Below are 18,659 nucleotides of genomic sequence, written 5' to 3' on the forward strand. Positions count from 1 at the left end.
TGGTAACTCATGTTTATTCAGAAACAGAGAAATTCCCTCTTAACTTGATAGCTGAGAAGTCTCAATGTCTTTCCATAAACTCAGTGTCCACCATTGTCATTTCCTGCAGTGGAAATTGGGCTGGGTATTTGAAGCTGTTTCCTGTAAACAACTGGCCCCCTCCGCACTTGACTGCTTCACTACCCTGCTGTGGGGTGTGGGTGAAGTTGTAGCACAGTTTATGAGCATTTTCCTATATACGCAAATACACTGACCGCAGTCTGTATCTCACATCTCATACATATACATATCTCATAATGACCATCACATTCAGAACATTACAAGCTTTCATAAAAGACCATACTCAATATATGTATATAGTACAATAATACAGCATGCAATCAGTTGGTTAACCTCTCTTTTTGGGGGTTTAAACGTTCTGTTCTCCACTTGGGGTGTCGGGACCCTGATTGCCACTTCCCTGCTGTGACACATCGGCTATGAATGTTACTTTTTCCTTCCTGTGTATACTAGTTCCTTATAAGTTATAATTTGATCACAGTAAAGTAGTCTTGCCTAAATTCAGTCTCATTTTGTCTAATATAGTTAATATTTTAACAATTACATGATTAAGATCTAATTTTTTTCAGTAAAACCCACCCTAATAAACCCTCCTAAAAATATTCAAAACATCCAGGTCATCTAAAATCAAAATATTTCTTAACTTTAAAAAAGTATAAATTAGTTTAACAATCATTGTTCATAAGATGTGCCATGTCAAAGTGGCAATTCTGGGTCCAGCACTTTAGTATTAATGATGCTAGATACAAAAATGTAATGTACATATATGTATGATTATTAACTGTCTCAATAAATACAAGTAATTAGGGCCATTTCCTACTCTGAATGAAAGCAACAGGAGTTTTCCGTTGAGTTGCTAAGAGCAGAATTGATCCCATACAACCTGAATCACTGAAGTGAGCAGTCACTCATTTGAGTGAGACTTGCTGGTATGAATAAGAGCTGTAGGACCAGACCCATAGTGTCTGACTGGGAACCCAATTTACTGCTTTTATAAAGTACTTATGGGGCTTTCCCGTTTTGAATTTTATTAATGAGTATATGTGAAATCCTTTTGCTTGGCTCTTAGGTGATTTCTTTCCAAACACAGGAGTGAAAATTGCTTTAAACAACACTAAATAACAGTCCTTCTATGAAACAACAGAGGTGTCTATACGCCACACACACATACAATACACCAACTAGTGCTATTTTAATCTGTGGTATGTCTCGTGGAGAAAATATTTTTTGGTTAGGAAAAAAATCTCTATTCGTGACACTTTCCTGATAAACACGTTGTGTTAACTTTCTATTTCTATTGCTCTGCACTTCCTGAACATGAAATTTATTAATAAGTAAAACTAATGTACATTTCTTGCTCTCCTTTCAGACCCTGGAATTTTGTACATGAGAATAATCTACAATAATTTGTTCTTAACTGTATAATTTACCATGCCATTGTGCTGTTTTTTCCTTCTTGCTAGCTGGATTAGCAGAATATGTGCTCAAAGATCAGCAGGAGAAGCAAATGGAAGACATCTTTGGTAAGATTTTAAACATGAGTAAAGTTTAGATATGATTCCTCTCTATAAATATGTCACAGGGATTAATACCAGGGAGGGAGAAGAGTTAAGTGCTACTGTTGACACAAGAACAAAAGGCCATCAATAAATTTAGGCTTGAAATTAGAAGGTTTCTAACCATCAGAAGAGTGAAGTTCTGGAATAGCCTTCCAAGGAGAGAAGTGGGGGCAAAAAAACTGGCTTCAAGACTGAGCTTGATAAATGTATGGAGGGGATGGTATGATGAGACTGCCTACAACGGCATGTAGCTGATCTGCGACTGCTAGCAGCATGGGGCACAGGTCACTGGCAGTTTTAAGCTAGTGTAAATGGTGGATTCTTTGTAACTTAAAGTATTTACTTCATGAATAGACCCCAGAGATTATGGGCCTAGTACAGGAGTGGGTGGGTGAGGTTCTGTGTTCTGCAATGTGCAGGATTTCAGACTAGAGATGATCATGATGGTCCCTTCTGGCCTTTAAGTCTGAGAGTCTATGGATCTAAGTCAGTGGCAGAGCCAAGAGTAGAATCTTGATATCAGACTTTTGGCACATTCAAGGCAGTGTGGAGCAGCAGGCACATAATTGGGACAATGTTTACTTGCTTCCTATTAATACTTTTTAAAAGTCACATGATTTATTTTTATCCTGCCTTGGTGCATTTTTGGCTTGGTTTTTGCTCTGATTAAGGTCACTGAATCTGATTTCCATGGATGTGTTCCATGGTCTGCAGATTTGGATATACACTTTACAGTACACATATGCTCCCAATCTTTTATGTACAGGATTTATCCTTGTTTCAAGACCCTATGATTGCATTTGGTGTGTGAATTTAGTTTTTAACGTTGCAGTATCCTTTGGGATCCTATTGATTCAGATTTGGCAGTAAGTTGTTTTTGTTTAACAGGAAAACTCATTTTGGATGAAATGGCCACTGAAAGCATGGAGAGTTTTACAGAGATAAAGCAAAAATGTCAGAAACGATGTAAGTGACACAGCATTTGTGGCACCAGCGGAAGCAATTCACCTAGGAAGCTGTAGTGTTTTTAAGTTCCTCCTCCACAATCATAAACTACATGCATAGTGGGGACACTTGTTTTTAAAGGAACATTGGTGTCCGTCTCATGCTAAATTCTTCATTAGCATAAGTAGCTGCAATTCTTCTGAATCCCATGGAGCCATGCCAACTTAAACCAGTGATGACTTGTCCACTCTTCCTGTGATGTATATTGGAATCAATTAAAATAATGCGCCTTATATTTTCAATGATTTGTTGGTATGTAACATGGCAGTGTGAGCATGATTTTAGTTTTTATAATCTCTAGCCTTGCTTTGCACTATTGTGCCAATGTTTTAATTTGGCTTTTGATTAATTTAATTATGGCTTAGTAAGTTATCAACTGCATTATTTCTTTTTATTAACAAAACAAAACAAAAAAACAAAACAAAAACAAACCAACCAACCACTTTGGGTTATCAATATAAAAATCTGCAGCCTATTAAAAATGTAGAGTCAGAGTAAAATAACCCAGGCTACTCACTTTCATATTTAATATATTAAACTCTTCCATTTCCGAGGTAACCTGAAGCTGCCTCAGAATTTGTAGAAGGGCAAGGTGGGTGAGGTAATATCTTTTATTGGACCAACTTCTGTTGGTGAGAGAGACAAGTGTTCAAGCCACACAGAGCTCTTCTTCTGGTCTGGGAAAGGTACTCCAAGCATCACAGCTAAATGCAAGGTGGAATAGATTGTTTTGCATAAGTAGTTAGCACATATAAGGGACCAGAATTTCTAATCTGCCACAATGACTGTGCCCCAGAAAACAGATCTGGTTTGCTATAGAGTGCACAGAATTCTGGTCATGCCTCTGCTAACTCCCCATCTCATTTTAACATGCATAGATCAGGCTCCACTAACAGAAACCTTAAATTATCAAACCAGATTCAACCTACATCACAGACTCTAAACTTTATTACTTCTAGCATTCGTAAGCAGTGCAGAGAGTTACTCTGATGCTTCCAAGACCAAATGCAGGAGAACAGGTGAGTTATTGGCTGAAGGATTTTGAGTGTTATTTGTCTGTTGTTCTGATGTACATAACACCACCACGGTATTAAACAGAAGCACTGTAACTCTTGCATACTTGGGAAAGATTGGGTGCACTAATATGGTGACGTATCATGGCAGTGGGTTTCTCTGTCTTAATGCTAAAGAATAGCACAGGCTGTGTTGGGGTCATATCTGCCCTTAATCCGAACACCAAATCTAATTGATATTGTAACACACCTATGACCTCCTAAATATGTCAGTGGTCATAATACTGCACACCTTGAAAATGCATCATGGCAGGGTAGAACTTGGATCTTGCCGTTCCAAAAGCACAGGCCCCCACTGTGAAAGGAGTGAAAGGAGAACTCTGCTAGCAGCTATTAATAGGAGTCTGAGGCACAGTCAAGCATTTCTGATTCCATCTAGCAGAGGGAAGAACTGTGCTACTGTGAAATATCTGTTATTTCTTATGAGTATTGCGCATGCCTGTGTGTGAGTTTGATGGGTTACTTGTTCAGGACTTGGATCAGAAGGGGAGGACCCAAGCAGAAAAGGCCAGAACAATGGCCCAGTTAAGGAACATCCTAACAAACACAACAATAGCCAGGTTACTAGCTGTGAAGAGACAACTCCTTACCTGACCCTGGTTACTAAGCTCTTCAAAACCTGGAGGTCAGAAGACAGTGATCACGTAAAAGAACTGCCCTGCAGGTGTGGGGAGTTGGGGGGGGCGTTACTAGCTGCTATAGGCTAACACAGACTGATCCAAGTCAGAATCTGCAGTAAGCAGGTTGTAACTTGGCTCCAAAAGAACAAGGGACACCAAGGATAAGAACTGTCTAAACTAGAAGCTTGTGGGGATGGCCAGGTGTAGGTATGACAGTACAAGTGGCTTGGTTTAAAATCTATTTCTCTGAGTATGGTGACCCTTTTTTTGCAAATAAATCATATGCTGTTTTGAAGCAGCTGCTTCTGCGTCACTGCAAACTCTAAATGTTCTCAGACTCCCAAAGAGAAACTCTTGCAGGTGCCACGCCTCCAGGGCTTGCTAAGTATCACAGTTGGCAGCCAGGGGGTGGTGGTGCAGCCAAGAAGCCCAGTCAGAGAGCAGTAGGATCGCTGGATCCTCACCCCAGGAGGCATGGGTCTGTCAGACTGAGGAAGGGTCTCAGAAAGGGCAGCTTACCCAGGAACCACACACAAGCTAGTTCATCACCGTGTCAGCTGGAGTTTTGTGAACAAATCATGGGCATTGTGCCACCCCTCATGTGGAAAATACACTTGACAGACTTGAAAGTTGAAATAAAGTAGCACATTCCTTATTTCTATGGAGGCGCCAAGATCGTGTTAAAATTGCCTGTGGGCTAACCCAAAGTATTGACTTTAAACGACACACACAATTTCTTTTTTACGTCATACATTGCTAAGGATGTATTTGTATTTCAGTAACGCTGACCGTTCCCGTCGAGGACTGGGGTGCCATTGTGCTAAACATGGCAGAGGCACATAATGAAAAGATGGCCCTGGCCCCAGAGAGCTTACATCCCTGTGCAGTAGTGTCCAGTCTAAGGCACCGTTATAGAGCCAATGCTTACATTTTGCAAAGCAGGACATATTTTTGTGGGAATTATGGAGGCTGCTCAGATAACGTCACTCTCTCCATCCTAACAGACGCAGCAAAGAGGGTAAAGCAAGAACTATGTACAGAAGGCAGCAGAGCTGGTGAGGATATAAGAGTTAGTTGCCAGAAAAGAGGTGAGCACTTTGAAAATGTCTAGTAACTTCATTTTGCATTTGATAAAGTGAGAGCAACTAAATAATCCTGTAAAGCCAAACATACCTATTCTTTGGCAATTCAACGTCTATGCCAGCAAAGAATGAGAGGGTTATATTTACCCAAATTCTAAATAAAATACGATCTCTTATTATTATTTATTATGTATTTATTACTGACAGCTGAGGTTACTCCAAGGAAATCCTATTATATTGTTACCCTCACCATGATCTAGAGAATTGCCCAAACATACTGGAAATGTTGGGATCAGCAAAACCAAAATGTACGGTATTGTGGCTGTGTATCATTAGCAGATTACTTCAAAATAAACTGGGAAAATATTTCTTGCATTTAAAACTATTTTTCTGACTTATTGCTTTAGTGAGTAAATGATGCACCTAGCAATACAGACTATCAAATTGCTGACTACATGTCATACACATAAAGGACCTGATCCAGGGCCAAATATTGCATGCAGGACATTGCACCTTTTGAAACCCTTATAAGCTATCAAGTTTGTATAATCAGGCAGGCATAAAGAGTTGGTTTCATTTCTCAAAGGAAGTTTGTCATTGTTTGTATGAAACTTTTCTAAGGAAGCCTTGCCCAGTAAGATCTAGGTAGAGAGCTAAGATGAGGTGCTTTATTGTGTGCGGCTTCCTGGATCTTGTGCAACATATAAGGTGATGGACCATGTCTGAGTAATTGAGCACAACAAGTTATCATATTGTCTCATTACATCATACTTGGTAGTAATTTACACTGAGTCTGCATATTTATGTGCCTGAAGATATTTAGGAGAAAGTTGGGCCAGGAACACTGAACATTTTAACCTAGTGAAGACACTGCAGAATCTGCGACATACACAATATATCGCTCTGGCCATGTTAGCTAACTGCTACATGACATGATGCTAAACACTTGAGTACACTTCAGAGTTTGGATAGCCTTTTTTTTTTTTTTGGCTTTTGGCAGCTGAAGTCACCTGATATTCATTAAATCAGCAGTGTTTTATGTCCTGTTGTGAGATCTTTTGTGGTTTGCCTGTCTGACATCCTTTAACATTTTGCTTTTTAAAGTGGAGTCCCCTGCTGTGTCTACAGTGAATGGCAGTTTTGTAGCGGTGCCTCTGAACAGCTCCCCAGCTAGCTGTACCTCTTTGTCTCACCTGCACATGCAGTTTTCTGTCACCAGCATAAGTCCAACCGGAAGAAATTTTGTGGTGCCTGGTATGTATAGTACAACTACAGCTGTCTCCCCCTACACAATAGAGAAACAAAGTGAAACTCTTCTCCCAAACCCTCCACTGTAGTGTGTATCCATCTCTTTCACATCAGGACATCGTAGTAGGGCTTCTCCGTACCCTATACAGTTTCAGGGGGCTGCTGGAAGGCTGTTTCCTCTGAGTGGATCAGTGAAACTGGCTCCCCTTCATTCCTTGCTAATAGCAGGTGCCACAAGATGGAGAGGCAGGGATTCCTCCTTACCCTCCTCCCAAAATAGAAACCACTCTTCCTCTATTCCGGTGTTTCTCAACCTGGGGGTTTAGAGGGGTCGCAAGTGCAGAGCTGGTATTGGGGGTGGCAAGAAAGGCAATTGCCTGGAGCCACAGGGGCGCCATGAAACTAAGTTACTGCCTATTCAGTCAACAGTAGTTTGGAAAGGTTAAGAACCACTGCTCTATTCAGTCAAAGGGAGAGTGAGTGTAAATATCCCTTTGAATGCAGCACACAGAAACTGGGTGGTTAATTGATTCCATGATGGTTAGGACAAGGGAAATGGTTAGTAGAATTAAAGGTCATGATAGGAGCAGTGAAACTTCACTGAGTGAAAGCACACTGCTAGTAATAATGTAGAATGAGAGTCTTCAATTTACTCAATGCATTGCAGAGCATCACTATCACAGAGTTCTGTAACAGATCATGTTCTAAATTCCTAAATCCTCGATCTTTCTAGAAACAGGAACTCCTATGCTTTTAGTCAAAAAAAGGTTTTTATAATTCATTTGGACTTTTGTTTTTTCTGCCAGCATCCCTGGGAAAGACTTTGTAGACTCAGTTAGTTTTGCTATGATTTGTACAACTACTGTATTTATCAAAATCTGATGATCCAGGGAGTGTTTGGAATTACAGCACTGAGTCTGGAGGCAACTGAGAACTGACTTTAGGCAGCTGATATTATTTAACACAGCACCAGCAAGCTGGAGACTTCTGTCAGCTCCACAGAAGCTCTTCTTGCTGCAGGGCTGTGACAGGTGATCAAGTTACAAGCACTGCATCATCAGAACAAACTCTTGGGCTGATTCTGTCCACAGAAGTAATGCTTCCTCACTGCCAGTGCATGCAGCAGTGTGCGCGTAATAGCGTTGAAAGGCTGTAATAATGCATAAGTCTTGTAACCACTTTGAGGGCAAGGTAGCATCTCAGACTCCATAACGGGTTCACTTACATACAATAGCCTTATGCAAATTTACCCGTAGTGTGTCAAAGCATGCCAAGAGCTCTGTCAGCCTTAATATTTGATATACTGTACACTGTAAATAGTGTCTTTCTCTCTTTGGGATGCCTTTGGCAATGAACTCTTTAATCTTTGCAGCACCTTGTGAATTTTCAATAGGGTTTTGCTATTCTGAATGCTCCTGCTGAGAATGAGCATAAAGAATGCCACTGTGAGCAGGAAGGGTTGTAGTCCATTATTAGGACTCGAGGTGCTTAAAAACTGAGTAACTCTATTACTCTTAATTCCAGTGTCTTCTGGAAGTTCCAACCCAGACTGGGTGCCTCTTGGTGCTAACGGGACCCAAGTGATATCAGGCTTTGCAGTTCTTCCTCAGCAGATAATTAATTTGCCTGTAGGGAATGGTGCATCCAATATGATTATATGTCCAGGTGAGTGCCACTTTTAGCCACTTTTCAGAGGCAAAAAGTAAAATCAGTTCTGTCAATAAAGTACCATAGATTTTAATCACAATTGTTTGTAGTTGTACAGAGAAAGCTATTAACTTGCTTGTTTTGTTTTTAGTGTCCTCCTCCCCCACGGAAACATTCCAGTTATCATCAGTTTGCCTATCAAACCTGGCTGGTAAGTGCAAAGTGGCTTTTCTTGTGTCCAGTATTTCTGAAAGGGTAACAACATAGACAGTATTATTTCTCTATACACAAATGCCAGTTCTTTCCTGCACTCTTTGCTCAGATTTTTCTTATAACAAATTACCTGCATTTGCTAATATGTTTAACATTGCTGACAGTCCCTTTCCTAACAGTTCAGGCTAGTCAGGACATGAGGTAGAACTGTCTGTTTAGTCAAGCATTAGAACTACAGAGTCGTGTGTGTCCAGTGGCCAAATCTTTTGCATTACTTCCAAAGTCCTGCACTCAAACCTTTCCAAAATGGTTGTAGAAACATGCTTAAAAGCTTTTCCCCTCACCATCAAGATCAAGAATTGTGCTACTGCTTTATGCGCTAATTGCTATACTGTGCTGTAAGTTAACTGGCAGTTAGCATGATCCAACAAAAAAGAAAAGCAAACCCTCTTTTAGTAAAAGTTTTTCTCCAATGTCTCACTAAAAGTCAAATGACAGATCCAGAAAACAGTTCATAATAAACAGTCCCCAGCTGAGGTAGCAGTCTGCCCTGAGCAACTCTCCCCCTCATTGCCAAGGAGTTGTTAGTTAGTCGAAGAAGCTCTGTGGTAAGTTTTTGGCTGTGTGTTTGCTTTCGGGCTCTGGTATCTCCATTGTTGACTACTGCTATTGCTGTTTAGTTACAGTAGGTGTTGTTGCCCCCTACTGGCTATTTATATAGCTAAAGGGACCTAAGAAAAAGGTGAAACTTTTGACGGTGACACAGTGGATGCATCCGCAAATACCCTCAGGTTTCTGTGGGAGTAAATGTAAAGGACACACACCAATTTTTGTAGGCTCACCAATTGCACCCACTCAGTTTTGTTAATTTACATAGCATGTCAAAGTACACCGAGCATTTCCCACCCTAAGATGAGTCCTTGCCATGAGCTTACGGTCCACCTGGAAAACATACAGACACAGGAGCAGAGAAGGAGGCAGCAAGACAATATTTCTTTGCTCCCTCAATTTTCTATTTTGCTATTTGCCTTATTACTTATTATATATTTTGGCTTATTTGCCTTATTACTACTTAATCCTTCTCTATATGCCTGGCTATAGATTCCCTTTGGTTTATTTTTATTTAGTTTGCTCCTGATCAGTTTTCCAGCCCTTCCTATTCACTCACTGCCTCCTTCTAGCCTTTCCCATAATTCCCATAATCCTTTTCTACATTCATTTCCTGCCCATTACCTAATCCTCTGCTTTACCCTTTCCTAGTCATCCTCCATACTTTCCTTCAACACTAAACTCCATTCCCCTGCAGAAATTGAGCTGAGGTTGGTACTGATGTTGTTGGGGCCAGTTAAGGTGTTTCCTTGTGCTATTGCCATAGTTCCTTGTCTCCTGGAAAGCAAAGCCCATTAATAAGTTACCCCACAAGGTACTGGTGAGGCTTCTACTCTGTAAATCCAAAGGAGCAGCCACTGGTTTATTCCACTGTCCAGATGATGCAGCTAGGGTTCTTGCCTCCCAATAGAAGATCTGCAGCCTCTTATAGATTTTCATAAATTGTTACCTGGCCAACTGGGATCTGATATTAGCGTGTTCAGGAATTGACATGACACTTGTTCGATAATGAGAGAAGAGAGGTTTTAATTACTACACTTATAAAATGAGCCCCCCAACCAAAGTCCAGTGTATATTAGCTGCAAAATCAATTTTTCTCACCAATACAGGCAAGAGATGGTGGTTTCAATTCTTGACTGCTTCTCTGAGAGCTTGGATCCGTAGTCCCAAAAGAAAGCTGGGCAAGATGACAGTTCTGTGTCTGGAATGATTTCTCAGTCTTGAAGCATGTTTGCTAATGGGATTGCTTCCCGCTTAAATTCAGTGTTTTCAAAGCATCTTTGGTAATTACATGAGAGAGCAAAGGAAGTCCAAACAAAAACAACAGGGGAAAGTCCTGCATGTTTTACTCGGTTCAAAAGGTGTTAGCCGCCTGAATTTTGTTTAGTCAACAATCCAGCACTTGTTTGTCACAAAGCTCCACCCTTTCCTAACAAAACGGGGTTGGGGCTTGCTGAGATGAAAACTGATTAATACCTGAAGTGGCACCCATCAGAAGATAGGATCGTAAGGTATCCTTGAACGATATGGAGCCACTGAGGTACAGATGAGTTAATTACAGAAGATAATTTCATTAGGGAGACTGGTTAGTCAAGAGGGGCCATTAATCATAGGAAAAGCAGTTACCCTGATGAAATTCCAGACATGCTTAAAGAAGAAAAACAGCACATGTGTGATGCAATAAAAAGCAATCTCTTCTGTAGAAGAGTAAAGAGTTAAAAGCTGAACAAATGGTCCAGGCCTAAGTTACAGGGAACAGAGTCATGGCACGAGCAAACCTTGTTTCTGCTAATTGGTATGAATTCTAGTTAGAGTCTGTTATCTCTCTTCTTTTCCTCCCTTCCTGGCCATCTGCACAGGGGATGTGGCTAACAAAATAACTATACCCCCTCCTGCACAAAGCCTTTGGTGGGAAGAAAGCATTATCTTCTTTCCCCCGGCATACCTTTACTTCAAAGAGTGTTAGTGTAAAATTAATAGGTTTTAAGGTGATGTGCCTGCCCTCTGTATGGTAATCCTGTAAACAACAAACAAGGGCGGGTATAATTCTTGTCATATAGTTGTTAATATTCATTTTATAGGTATCAATGTAACCAAATAAGGGTCTATGGGGAGTTGCTGGAAATGTATACATTTACATACTGTTATGGATAAAAGAATTGTAAAGTAACCCCCTCATTGCTCACTTGCGGCGTCGAGGTGGAATGAGCAGGTAATAAAGGGTTCCGTCTCCCCAATCCACCCCAGGGACAACCTGTTTGGTTATTTCTAACAACTGTTTTCCAACCACCACCAAACTTTTGCAATATGCATCTTATTAGTAATATTTGGTAGCTTAATTTTATAAATAGGCCCAGCCTAGCTTGAATTTCATAGTCTACATAGATGATAAGGCCAGAAGTGACCATTGTGATGATTTAGTCTGACACGCTGTATAACACAGGGCAAAGGACTTCCCTGAATTAATTCCTGTTTGAACTGGGGCAGATCATTTAAAAAAACAAAACAAAACATCCAGTTTTGATTTTAAAATTGCCAATGATGGAGAAGTGGTTCCAATAGTTAAATATCTTCATGGTTAATTTGTGCCTTATTTCCAATCTGAATTTGTCTAGCTTCAATTTCCAGCCATTGGATCTTGTTATACCTTTGACTGGCAAATTGAAGAACCCTTTATTATGAAATTTCTGCTCTCCATGAAGGTACTTCTAGACTGATCAAGTGACACCTTAATTGTCTCTCTTGTTAAAGTAGTTAGATTGAGGTCACTCTTCGGAAGCAATGGTAGGACTCTCATTAACATTACTAACATGACTCACGTTAACAAACTGTTAGTGCGTGTCATCATGGCCCACATAGACACTTCGTGCACAGCAGGCCAGTAAGCAATTTCTAGGCACTGATTCATTAGACAGGAATGTCTGTCCTGCTAAGCTGTGTCCAACCTGACATCACGACTCTGAAAACACTGTAGGAAAGTGACTCTTTGAATGGATAGTTTGTTTAATCTTAGCATGTTGGAAGACTTTATCAGGATTTTTGACTTAATTAAAACTATGTTGATATACAGTCCTCCTTAGTATTCTGTCACTAAGAGACAAGACTGATACCATTTCCTTAATTATATGAGTAATTATCAAATGTATTATTTCAGCTGAAGTGGACTTGGCTATCAAAAACATTTTGGGGTCTCCTGACAAAAACACATCCATGAGCCCACTTGTTCCATCAATTGCTTATATGCCAGAGACTGCATCTGTGACTGATCATTCAGGTATATACTACACTGTTTTAAAACCCCAGATAACTGCTTTACAATGAAAAGACTTTGCATGTATGACATAATGCAGAGTGACTCTCCCAACTGAGTTTTCACAAGGACGTTGCTTGTCTGTATTTGCTCACCTTAAATAACTACAGTTGTGCAATTACTCTGAAGCTATTCCTTTTGATTACATAAATAAGTCTTAAGTATGAACAAGAATCAATATGCTGATATTTGAAAGGGACATTGGGTCTCATGAATAGAGCTGTAATGCTTCTCCAGGGCCCTGCTCTATATAGGGTATTAGACCATTCATGCTCTTCGGTAACATTGTAATAGCTACAATAACTAATCTCACCAAATGATGAATACTGACTGAAGTGTCTGTTTTATCTTGTCTTTTGTCTGTCATGAGTTAACAATATTTGCATGCATTTTTGTGACTGCAATATGCAAATATTTCCACCTTAAGTTAGTACATCCATTGCTATGTAGCAAGGCTCTAACCCATTTTGACTAGTCAGATTGCTGAAATTGGAAACGCTTCAATCAGTGAATATTTAAGAGTCTGTTTCTCAAACAAATCACTTGTTTTCCTCTAGGTGAAGAAATGTCCAATGAGATATCACAAATTCCTGTTGTTCCTTCTGAACAAACTCTCAAAAGACCAAGTGAGTTTCAATCCCTTTTAACCTTAAATTGCTTTGCAAACTCTGTGGAAAACCAAAACATCAGGTCTTGCTCTAGAATAAGCTATCTGTTGTGGTGAACATGTCTTGTACAATAGTGGTGAAGCTGTTCAAAACTTTCTGAGTGGAATTCAATCATTGCCATATTTTAGGAACTAAATGTTTTCTGAAAACTCCCAGGAGCCAAAATGTTGGTGCATTTAAAGAGCATTATAACTTACATATTTAAAACATCTAGAAGCTATACTGAGTCCATTTTTCCTTTCAAATAATTGATTCTTCAGCTCACTTGTGCTTTTGTTTTTCTAGAGCCAGTGGAAGCTTTCAGCACATCACTTAAGGATTATTTCCAAGATGTTTGCAAGTTCATGGCCATGGACCGTGAAGTAACCCTTGAACACCTTTACATTGATGGGGTTCTCATGCAAGGCCAAACTGAAACAAAGAGTGGGAAAAATGTCATCAAGGTGATGGAGAAGGAGCTGGTAATATACAATTTAGAAGAGAAGGAAAAAGCAGCTATAGAAAGAAGCCAAATATTTCAAGTCCCAGGAGGGAAAGAACTAGAGACCAAAGTCATTGTGGTGCTGGGAAAGGCAGGAATGGGTAAAAGCATTCTTGTTCAAAAGATCTGCCAAGACTGGTCCAATGGAAAGTTTTCTCAGTTTGAATTTGTCTTTTGGTTTGAGTGCAGACGACTGAGCCTGCCTGAGAAGCAATACAGCTTGAAGGACCTGCTTCTTGAACTCTTTGTCAAACCTCGAGAGGGAAGCGACCAAGTCTTCGAGTACATAATGCAAAATCCCGATAAAATCCTCCTCATCTTCGATGGTTTTGAAGAATTGCAGGATCATGATGGCTTTACACATTCCTCAGACTGCCAATCTTACAAGGAGTTGTACAGCATAAGGGAGCTTTTTGCAGGGCTCTTCCAGAAGAAGATACTCAATGGTTGTACTTTATTATTAACAGCAAGACCCAAAGACAAATTTAATCAGTACTTATCCAAAGTGGACAAGATTATTGAAATGGTAGGGTTCTCTTCACAACAGATAGACTCATACATCACCAGATATTTTGAAGGGTTACCATACTGTGATGACGCAGTGAAATTAATCACAGATTGTCAATATCTCTTCAGTCACTGCTACAGCCCTGTCATGTGTAGATTCATTTGTTTTCTCTGTGAGATGATGTTTGAAATGGGAGACAAAGACTTGCCTTCAACACTTACCAGCCTCTTTGTCAAATACCTGCAGCAAAAGCTGATACCTACACAAACAGATGTGACAGCCATGAAAAATCAACACAACATTACCAGGCTCGCTCAGGTAGCCTGGTATCTTGGTGAAAAGAATCAAAATGCCCTGAAGAGCAATCTTTTTCCCTCTAAAGAAGTTAAGGAGTTTGCTCTGAAATATGGCTTAGTACTGCCATTTACGTTCCCCAAGCATTTGGGTAATGGGGAGGAAGAATTTGGGAGTGTGTTCTCTGATTTCGTTATCCAAAATTTTTTGAGTGCACTTCATCTGGTGCTTGCAGAAGAGATCAAGGATAAAAGCCTCACAAAGTACCTTTCATTACCATCCAGGAAGAAAAAGCCTTATAATTGGTTAGACTTGGTGCCTCGATTCTTGCCTGGGTTGTTGTACCTCCAGCATGATTCATACCTCTGCTCTTTTTCAGATGAGGAGGCAAGGAAAATCATAACCAAGAAGCAGAAAACACTCTTAAAATACATTAAAAAAATACAGATAAGCGATCTCTATCCAGAAAAACTACTTGAGCTGTTATCCTGTGTTTATGAAACACAAGACAGCTATCTTTTGCAACATGTTGCTTTAAGGCTCAAGCCTGAACTGTCTTTTCTGGGCACTCTTCTTACACCCCCAGATGTCTATGTGCTGCATTCTATTTTAAAAAGATCACCAAAGGAGTTTTCCTTGGATTTGAGGAACAGCGGCATTAACCTACAAGGGCTGAAACACCTGGTTGGCCTAAAGAACGTGACATCATTCAGGTTAGTTATTTCTTGTTGGTAATTGTGTCGTGAGCATTATGGTGTGACAGATCCTTTCATACAAGGGCAGGGAGTCTACATAGGTCAATAAACATGTGTTTTACCACTTTACAGGGCCTCTCTCAGTGATACGGTCAGGCTCTGGGGGACCTTAGAGCAAACAAAGGAATATGAGCTGCTGAGGATTTCAGTTGAGAAATTTGGTATAGATCCCTTTAAGGCAGAAACTGTGAAGGACATCAATGACCTTTCTGGCCTTGTACAGATGCAAGAGAAAATGATCCCCTGGTAAGAACGTATCAGAATTAATGACCTACTTACACTTCAGTGCTTGTAAATTATGAATGGTTCTGTTTTAGTAACAGTCAAGGAGAGCGAAGTCCTCGGATTGTCCACAGGACAGGTAAATGCAGGAAATGCAAGTTTCTCTGGGGCCCCACCGTCATTCTTTTGACGTAATACATAGTGATAATTTTGAGGAGTATGAGGGTCCCACTCAATCTCTGTACTGACATGCCCACAAAGGAGCCAATTAGCAGTTTGACTTATTCTTCAAATCTTCTATCTATAATCTTTAAATACCTTATCTTCTAATCCCTTTTAATTATGTATCCCACATTGTCAGTGTGGCTCTGCCCTGTAGAGGCTAGACTTTGCTCCTGGCTCTGAGCTAAGAAAGCCAGTCTTTTATCTCCAGCAGTAAAGGCTTGTGCATTCAGAGCCAAAGGTCCTGGTTTCAATCCAAAGGCATCCAGCCAGAAGGCTAGTTACAATTACAAGCATGCACAATCAAAGTAGTTATTGGAAGTCACTGTTCTGATCTTTGTGGAGAAGGTGGGGCTACCAGTTGTATTTTGTGAATATTGTATGTTCCACCTGTCTGTCGTTTGTTATATGATTACAGGGCTTAATTCAAGCAGAGATTAGTTGAACGCAGGCAGGAAAGAGGACAATAGCCCCAGCTCATTCCCAATTTACTGATAATTGAAGGACAATGCAGATGTTACTCACTTTGAAGTTTTATCTTTGGCTATGCTGAGTTTAACATCCGGCGTTGTCCTGGAGGGGTGGAGGGTTGGTGTCCTACTTTGTAACCTCAGGGTGATCCAAGTGAGAGAAACTGGAACTAAGAACTTTGGGTGGAAAAAAAGATACTCTCTCATGTCCTTCTGAGACTGAGGCAGAGACTACGGAGCAGCACACTGAACCCCTAGTCCCTTGTGACAAAGCAGTCTGGGGTAAGATAGACCTACCTATGCCTTTGTGCACATAGACGGACCTTTTTTAGTTTTAAAAATACTTTTCCTGCTATGTTAAGCTTTCTTGTTAAGATCAAACAAGACTTCGTTTTGAAAACGCTGTTTCTAATAAACCTTTACAGCCAATAACCTGACTCTGCACAAACTAGCATTCTTTATGAAACAATTGGGGATTTTTACAGCTGTTAGAAACAGTTTTTAACAGATACAATTTTTCCATTATGATTTATTTAGCATGGAAGATGCACCTGGCTGCAATATTTGTGAAATTCCTGCTATCAAAAATCTTAGAAAACTGGAATTTGCGTAAGTAACACCCCTCTCCATTTGCTGAACTATGTCTAAAGTTTTAAAAACTGTTAAAATAATCATTTATGTTATCTACAGTTTGTTACACTTACATTAAAGTGAGTTTATGGTAAAAAAATATTAAGTAAAACCCATTTTATCTATATTTTGCTGATCTAAACTAGGATTATTAATTTATGGCCAAAAATTAGAAACTCCTAGTGCCATAACCTTAGCTGCTATATATCAGCATAGCTCCATTGACTTTAACAGAGCTATGCTGATTTAACCAGTCGAGGATCTTGTTCCTTCAGCTGTAAAATACACTGAAAATAGTTCCCTTATTATTAGCAATGTCACTTTCCATTTCTCATTCATGCTAGATTTCAATCAATTTCAGTGACTGATAAACAAATGAGGTCCCTTTCTATTCATGTTAAACCAGCTGAGTGGCATCATTACATGTCTACGCTGGTGGTGTACCACATTCTGGCCATGATCCAACCACTTGGGAAAAGATTTGTGTGCAAAACTGCTCTACTTTCCTATCTAAGTCTTTTGACATGAATGAAATGTCTGTGCTGAGCCGTCTGTTATAGTCGATTATGTCTCATGTGACAGAGCAAATACTGGGTGTTGGTGTATATATTCTGAATAAAAACTATTTGCTTCCCTCTTTCTGAGAAAGGAATAGGAAGAAATAAGTTTGAATTGGAAAGAATGACTAATTTATGCACACTTAAACCTCCTGTGGGAATCCACCTTATGGCATTAGTTCCAGGCAGCTGCCAAATGCAGTTGGTACTTACATTCTAATGTTTTTTAATGTTGTTGGGGGCTGATTTCTCCTCCCCATTACACCCATGTGACACTGCTGTACTAGTTAATATAGCCTCCAGCTCAGGAAAAACTACTTGAGTAGTTGTAATGGACAACATGTGACCCCTCCTCCACTCCCTTCTGCCTACATCCAATTTAAAGTTAGGCCAAGCATCTAGCCCTTTGCTTGGCCCCTACTCTGAATTCTCAGTATTTTCTCTCCCCATTTTCTCTCCCCAAACCTGTCTGTGTTCTGTGTCCAAATCCTGATCTCTGTACTCAGGCTGAATTCCCACTGAAATCGGTGAGTTTGGTGTGAACAAGGACTGATTAAAACCCATGGGTCAATTTCATTGTTAGGTTGGTGTAAATCTGGAGTTAGAACACTTGCAGTTAATGGAGTTACTTAGTTTACATGGGTGTAAGAATGTCACCCATTGATTGAAATGGGAGTTGCATGCCCCAATGGTAGAATTTTGTATTAAAAAGTGGGGAGACAAAAATAACCTTCTTGAACAGGTTTAAAATAATTAACATGAGAAATCTGAAATAGCAGGAAATACACAGTAAGGTGAGAAAAGATATGAATGAAAAGCATGTTGCAAAGAGAAACGAGGGAGAGGAAATGTGTGCAAAACTTCCCCGGTGTGAACCTCTGCTATATTTGATCTCATGTTGCAGGGCCATATTATACATTAACTCTTAAACAGAGTTAATGAGTCAATAAAGAGTTCTTAAATCTGAATGGCATAATCTTGCTTGTGGTATGGGAAAAAAGAATGCTGGTAACAAAATCAAAACCATGTGTTGTGCTGTTTGTGTATTATGAAATGATTGTAGTTTTTTCCTTGCAGGCTGGGTCCAGTCTGTGGCCTTCAGGGATTCTTAAAGCTTGTTGAAATTCTTCCAGCATTCCCATCTCTTCAGCATTTAGAGTGAGTAATATTTTTTTCCCCAACTGTCCATGAGTAGTGGTAAGTGAAACTTAACAATAAACAGTCTCCAGGCAAACAGTGAGGCGTTTCTTCACTCTAAAATAGGTAACCTGGAAGTCAAAGCTTCTCAGTTCTGTTACCGGCACTGCCAAACAGATCCACTGTGTCTTTGGATAGATCCCAAAACCTATCTGACCCTCAGCTTTCCTCTCCACAAAGATATAGTCTGTCTATCTTGCTGCGTGGTTGTGCGGTGTCATTAATTATC

General features: G+C 40.0%; 1 protein-coding gene across 1 annotated transcript in view; it reads left to right on the forward strand.

Moving 5' to 3' along the window:
• CIITA (class II major histocompatibility complex transactivator) overlaps positions 1–18,659 on the forward strand; it is a 54,548-nt gene that overhangs the window by 25,738 nt on the left and 10,151 nt on the right. The window contains exons 5-17 of the mRNA XM_067551306.1: positions 1,524–1,583; positions 2,508–2,585; positions 3,584–3,643; positions 5,322–5,405; positions 6,504–6,653; positions 8,172–8,312; positions 8,446–8,505; positions 12,271–12,390; positions 12,984–13,052; positions 13,380–15,090; positions 15,205–15,378; positions 16,584–16,655; positions 18,311–18,391. Of these exons, the coding sequence (XP_067407407.1) occupies positions 1,524–1,583; positions 2,508–2,585; positions 3,584–3,643; positions 5,322–5,405; positions 6,504–6,653; positions 8,172–8,312; positions 8,446–8,505; positions 12,271–12,390; positions 12,984–13,052; positions 13,380–15,090; positions 15,205–15,378; positions 16,584–16,655; positions 18,311–18,391 (2,860 nt within the window). The remainder of the gene's footprint in view (positions 1–1,523; positions 1,584–2,507; positions 2,586–3,583; positions 3,644–5,321; positions 5,406–6,503; positions 6,654–8,171; positions 8,313–8,445; positions 8,506–12,270; positions 12,391–12,983; positions 13,053–13,379; positions 15,091–15,204; positions 15,379–16,583; positions 16,656–18,310; positions 18,392–18,659) is intronic.

This window comes from Emydura macquarii, unplaced genomic scaffold (assembly GCF_026122565.2).
Source record: "Emydura macquarii macquarii isolate MOO-44397 ecotype Brisbane River unplaced genomic scaffold, CSIRO-AGI_Emac_v2 contig_1348, whole genome shotgun sequence".
Lineage (NCBI taxonomy): Eukaryota > Metazoa > Chordata > Testudines > Chelidae > Emydura > Emydura macquarii.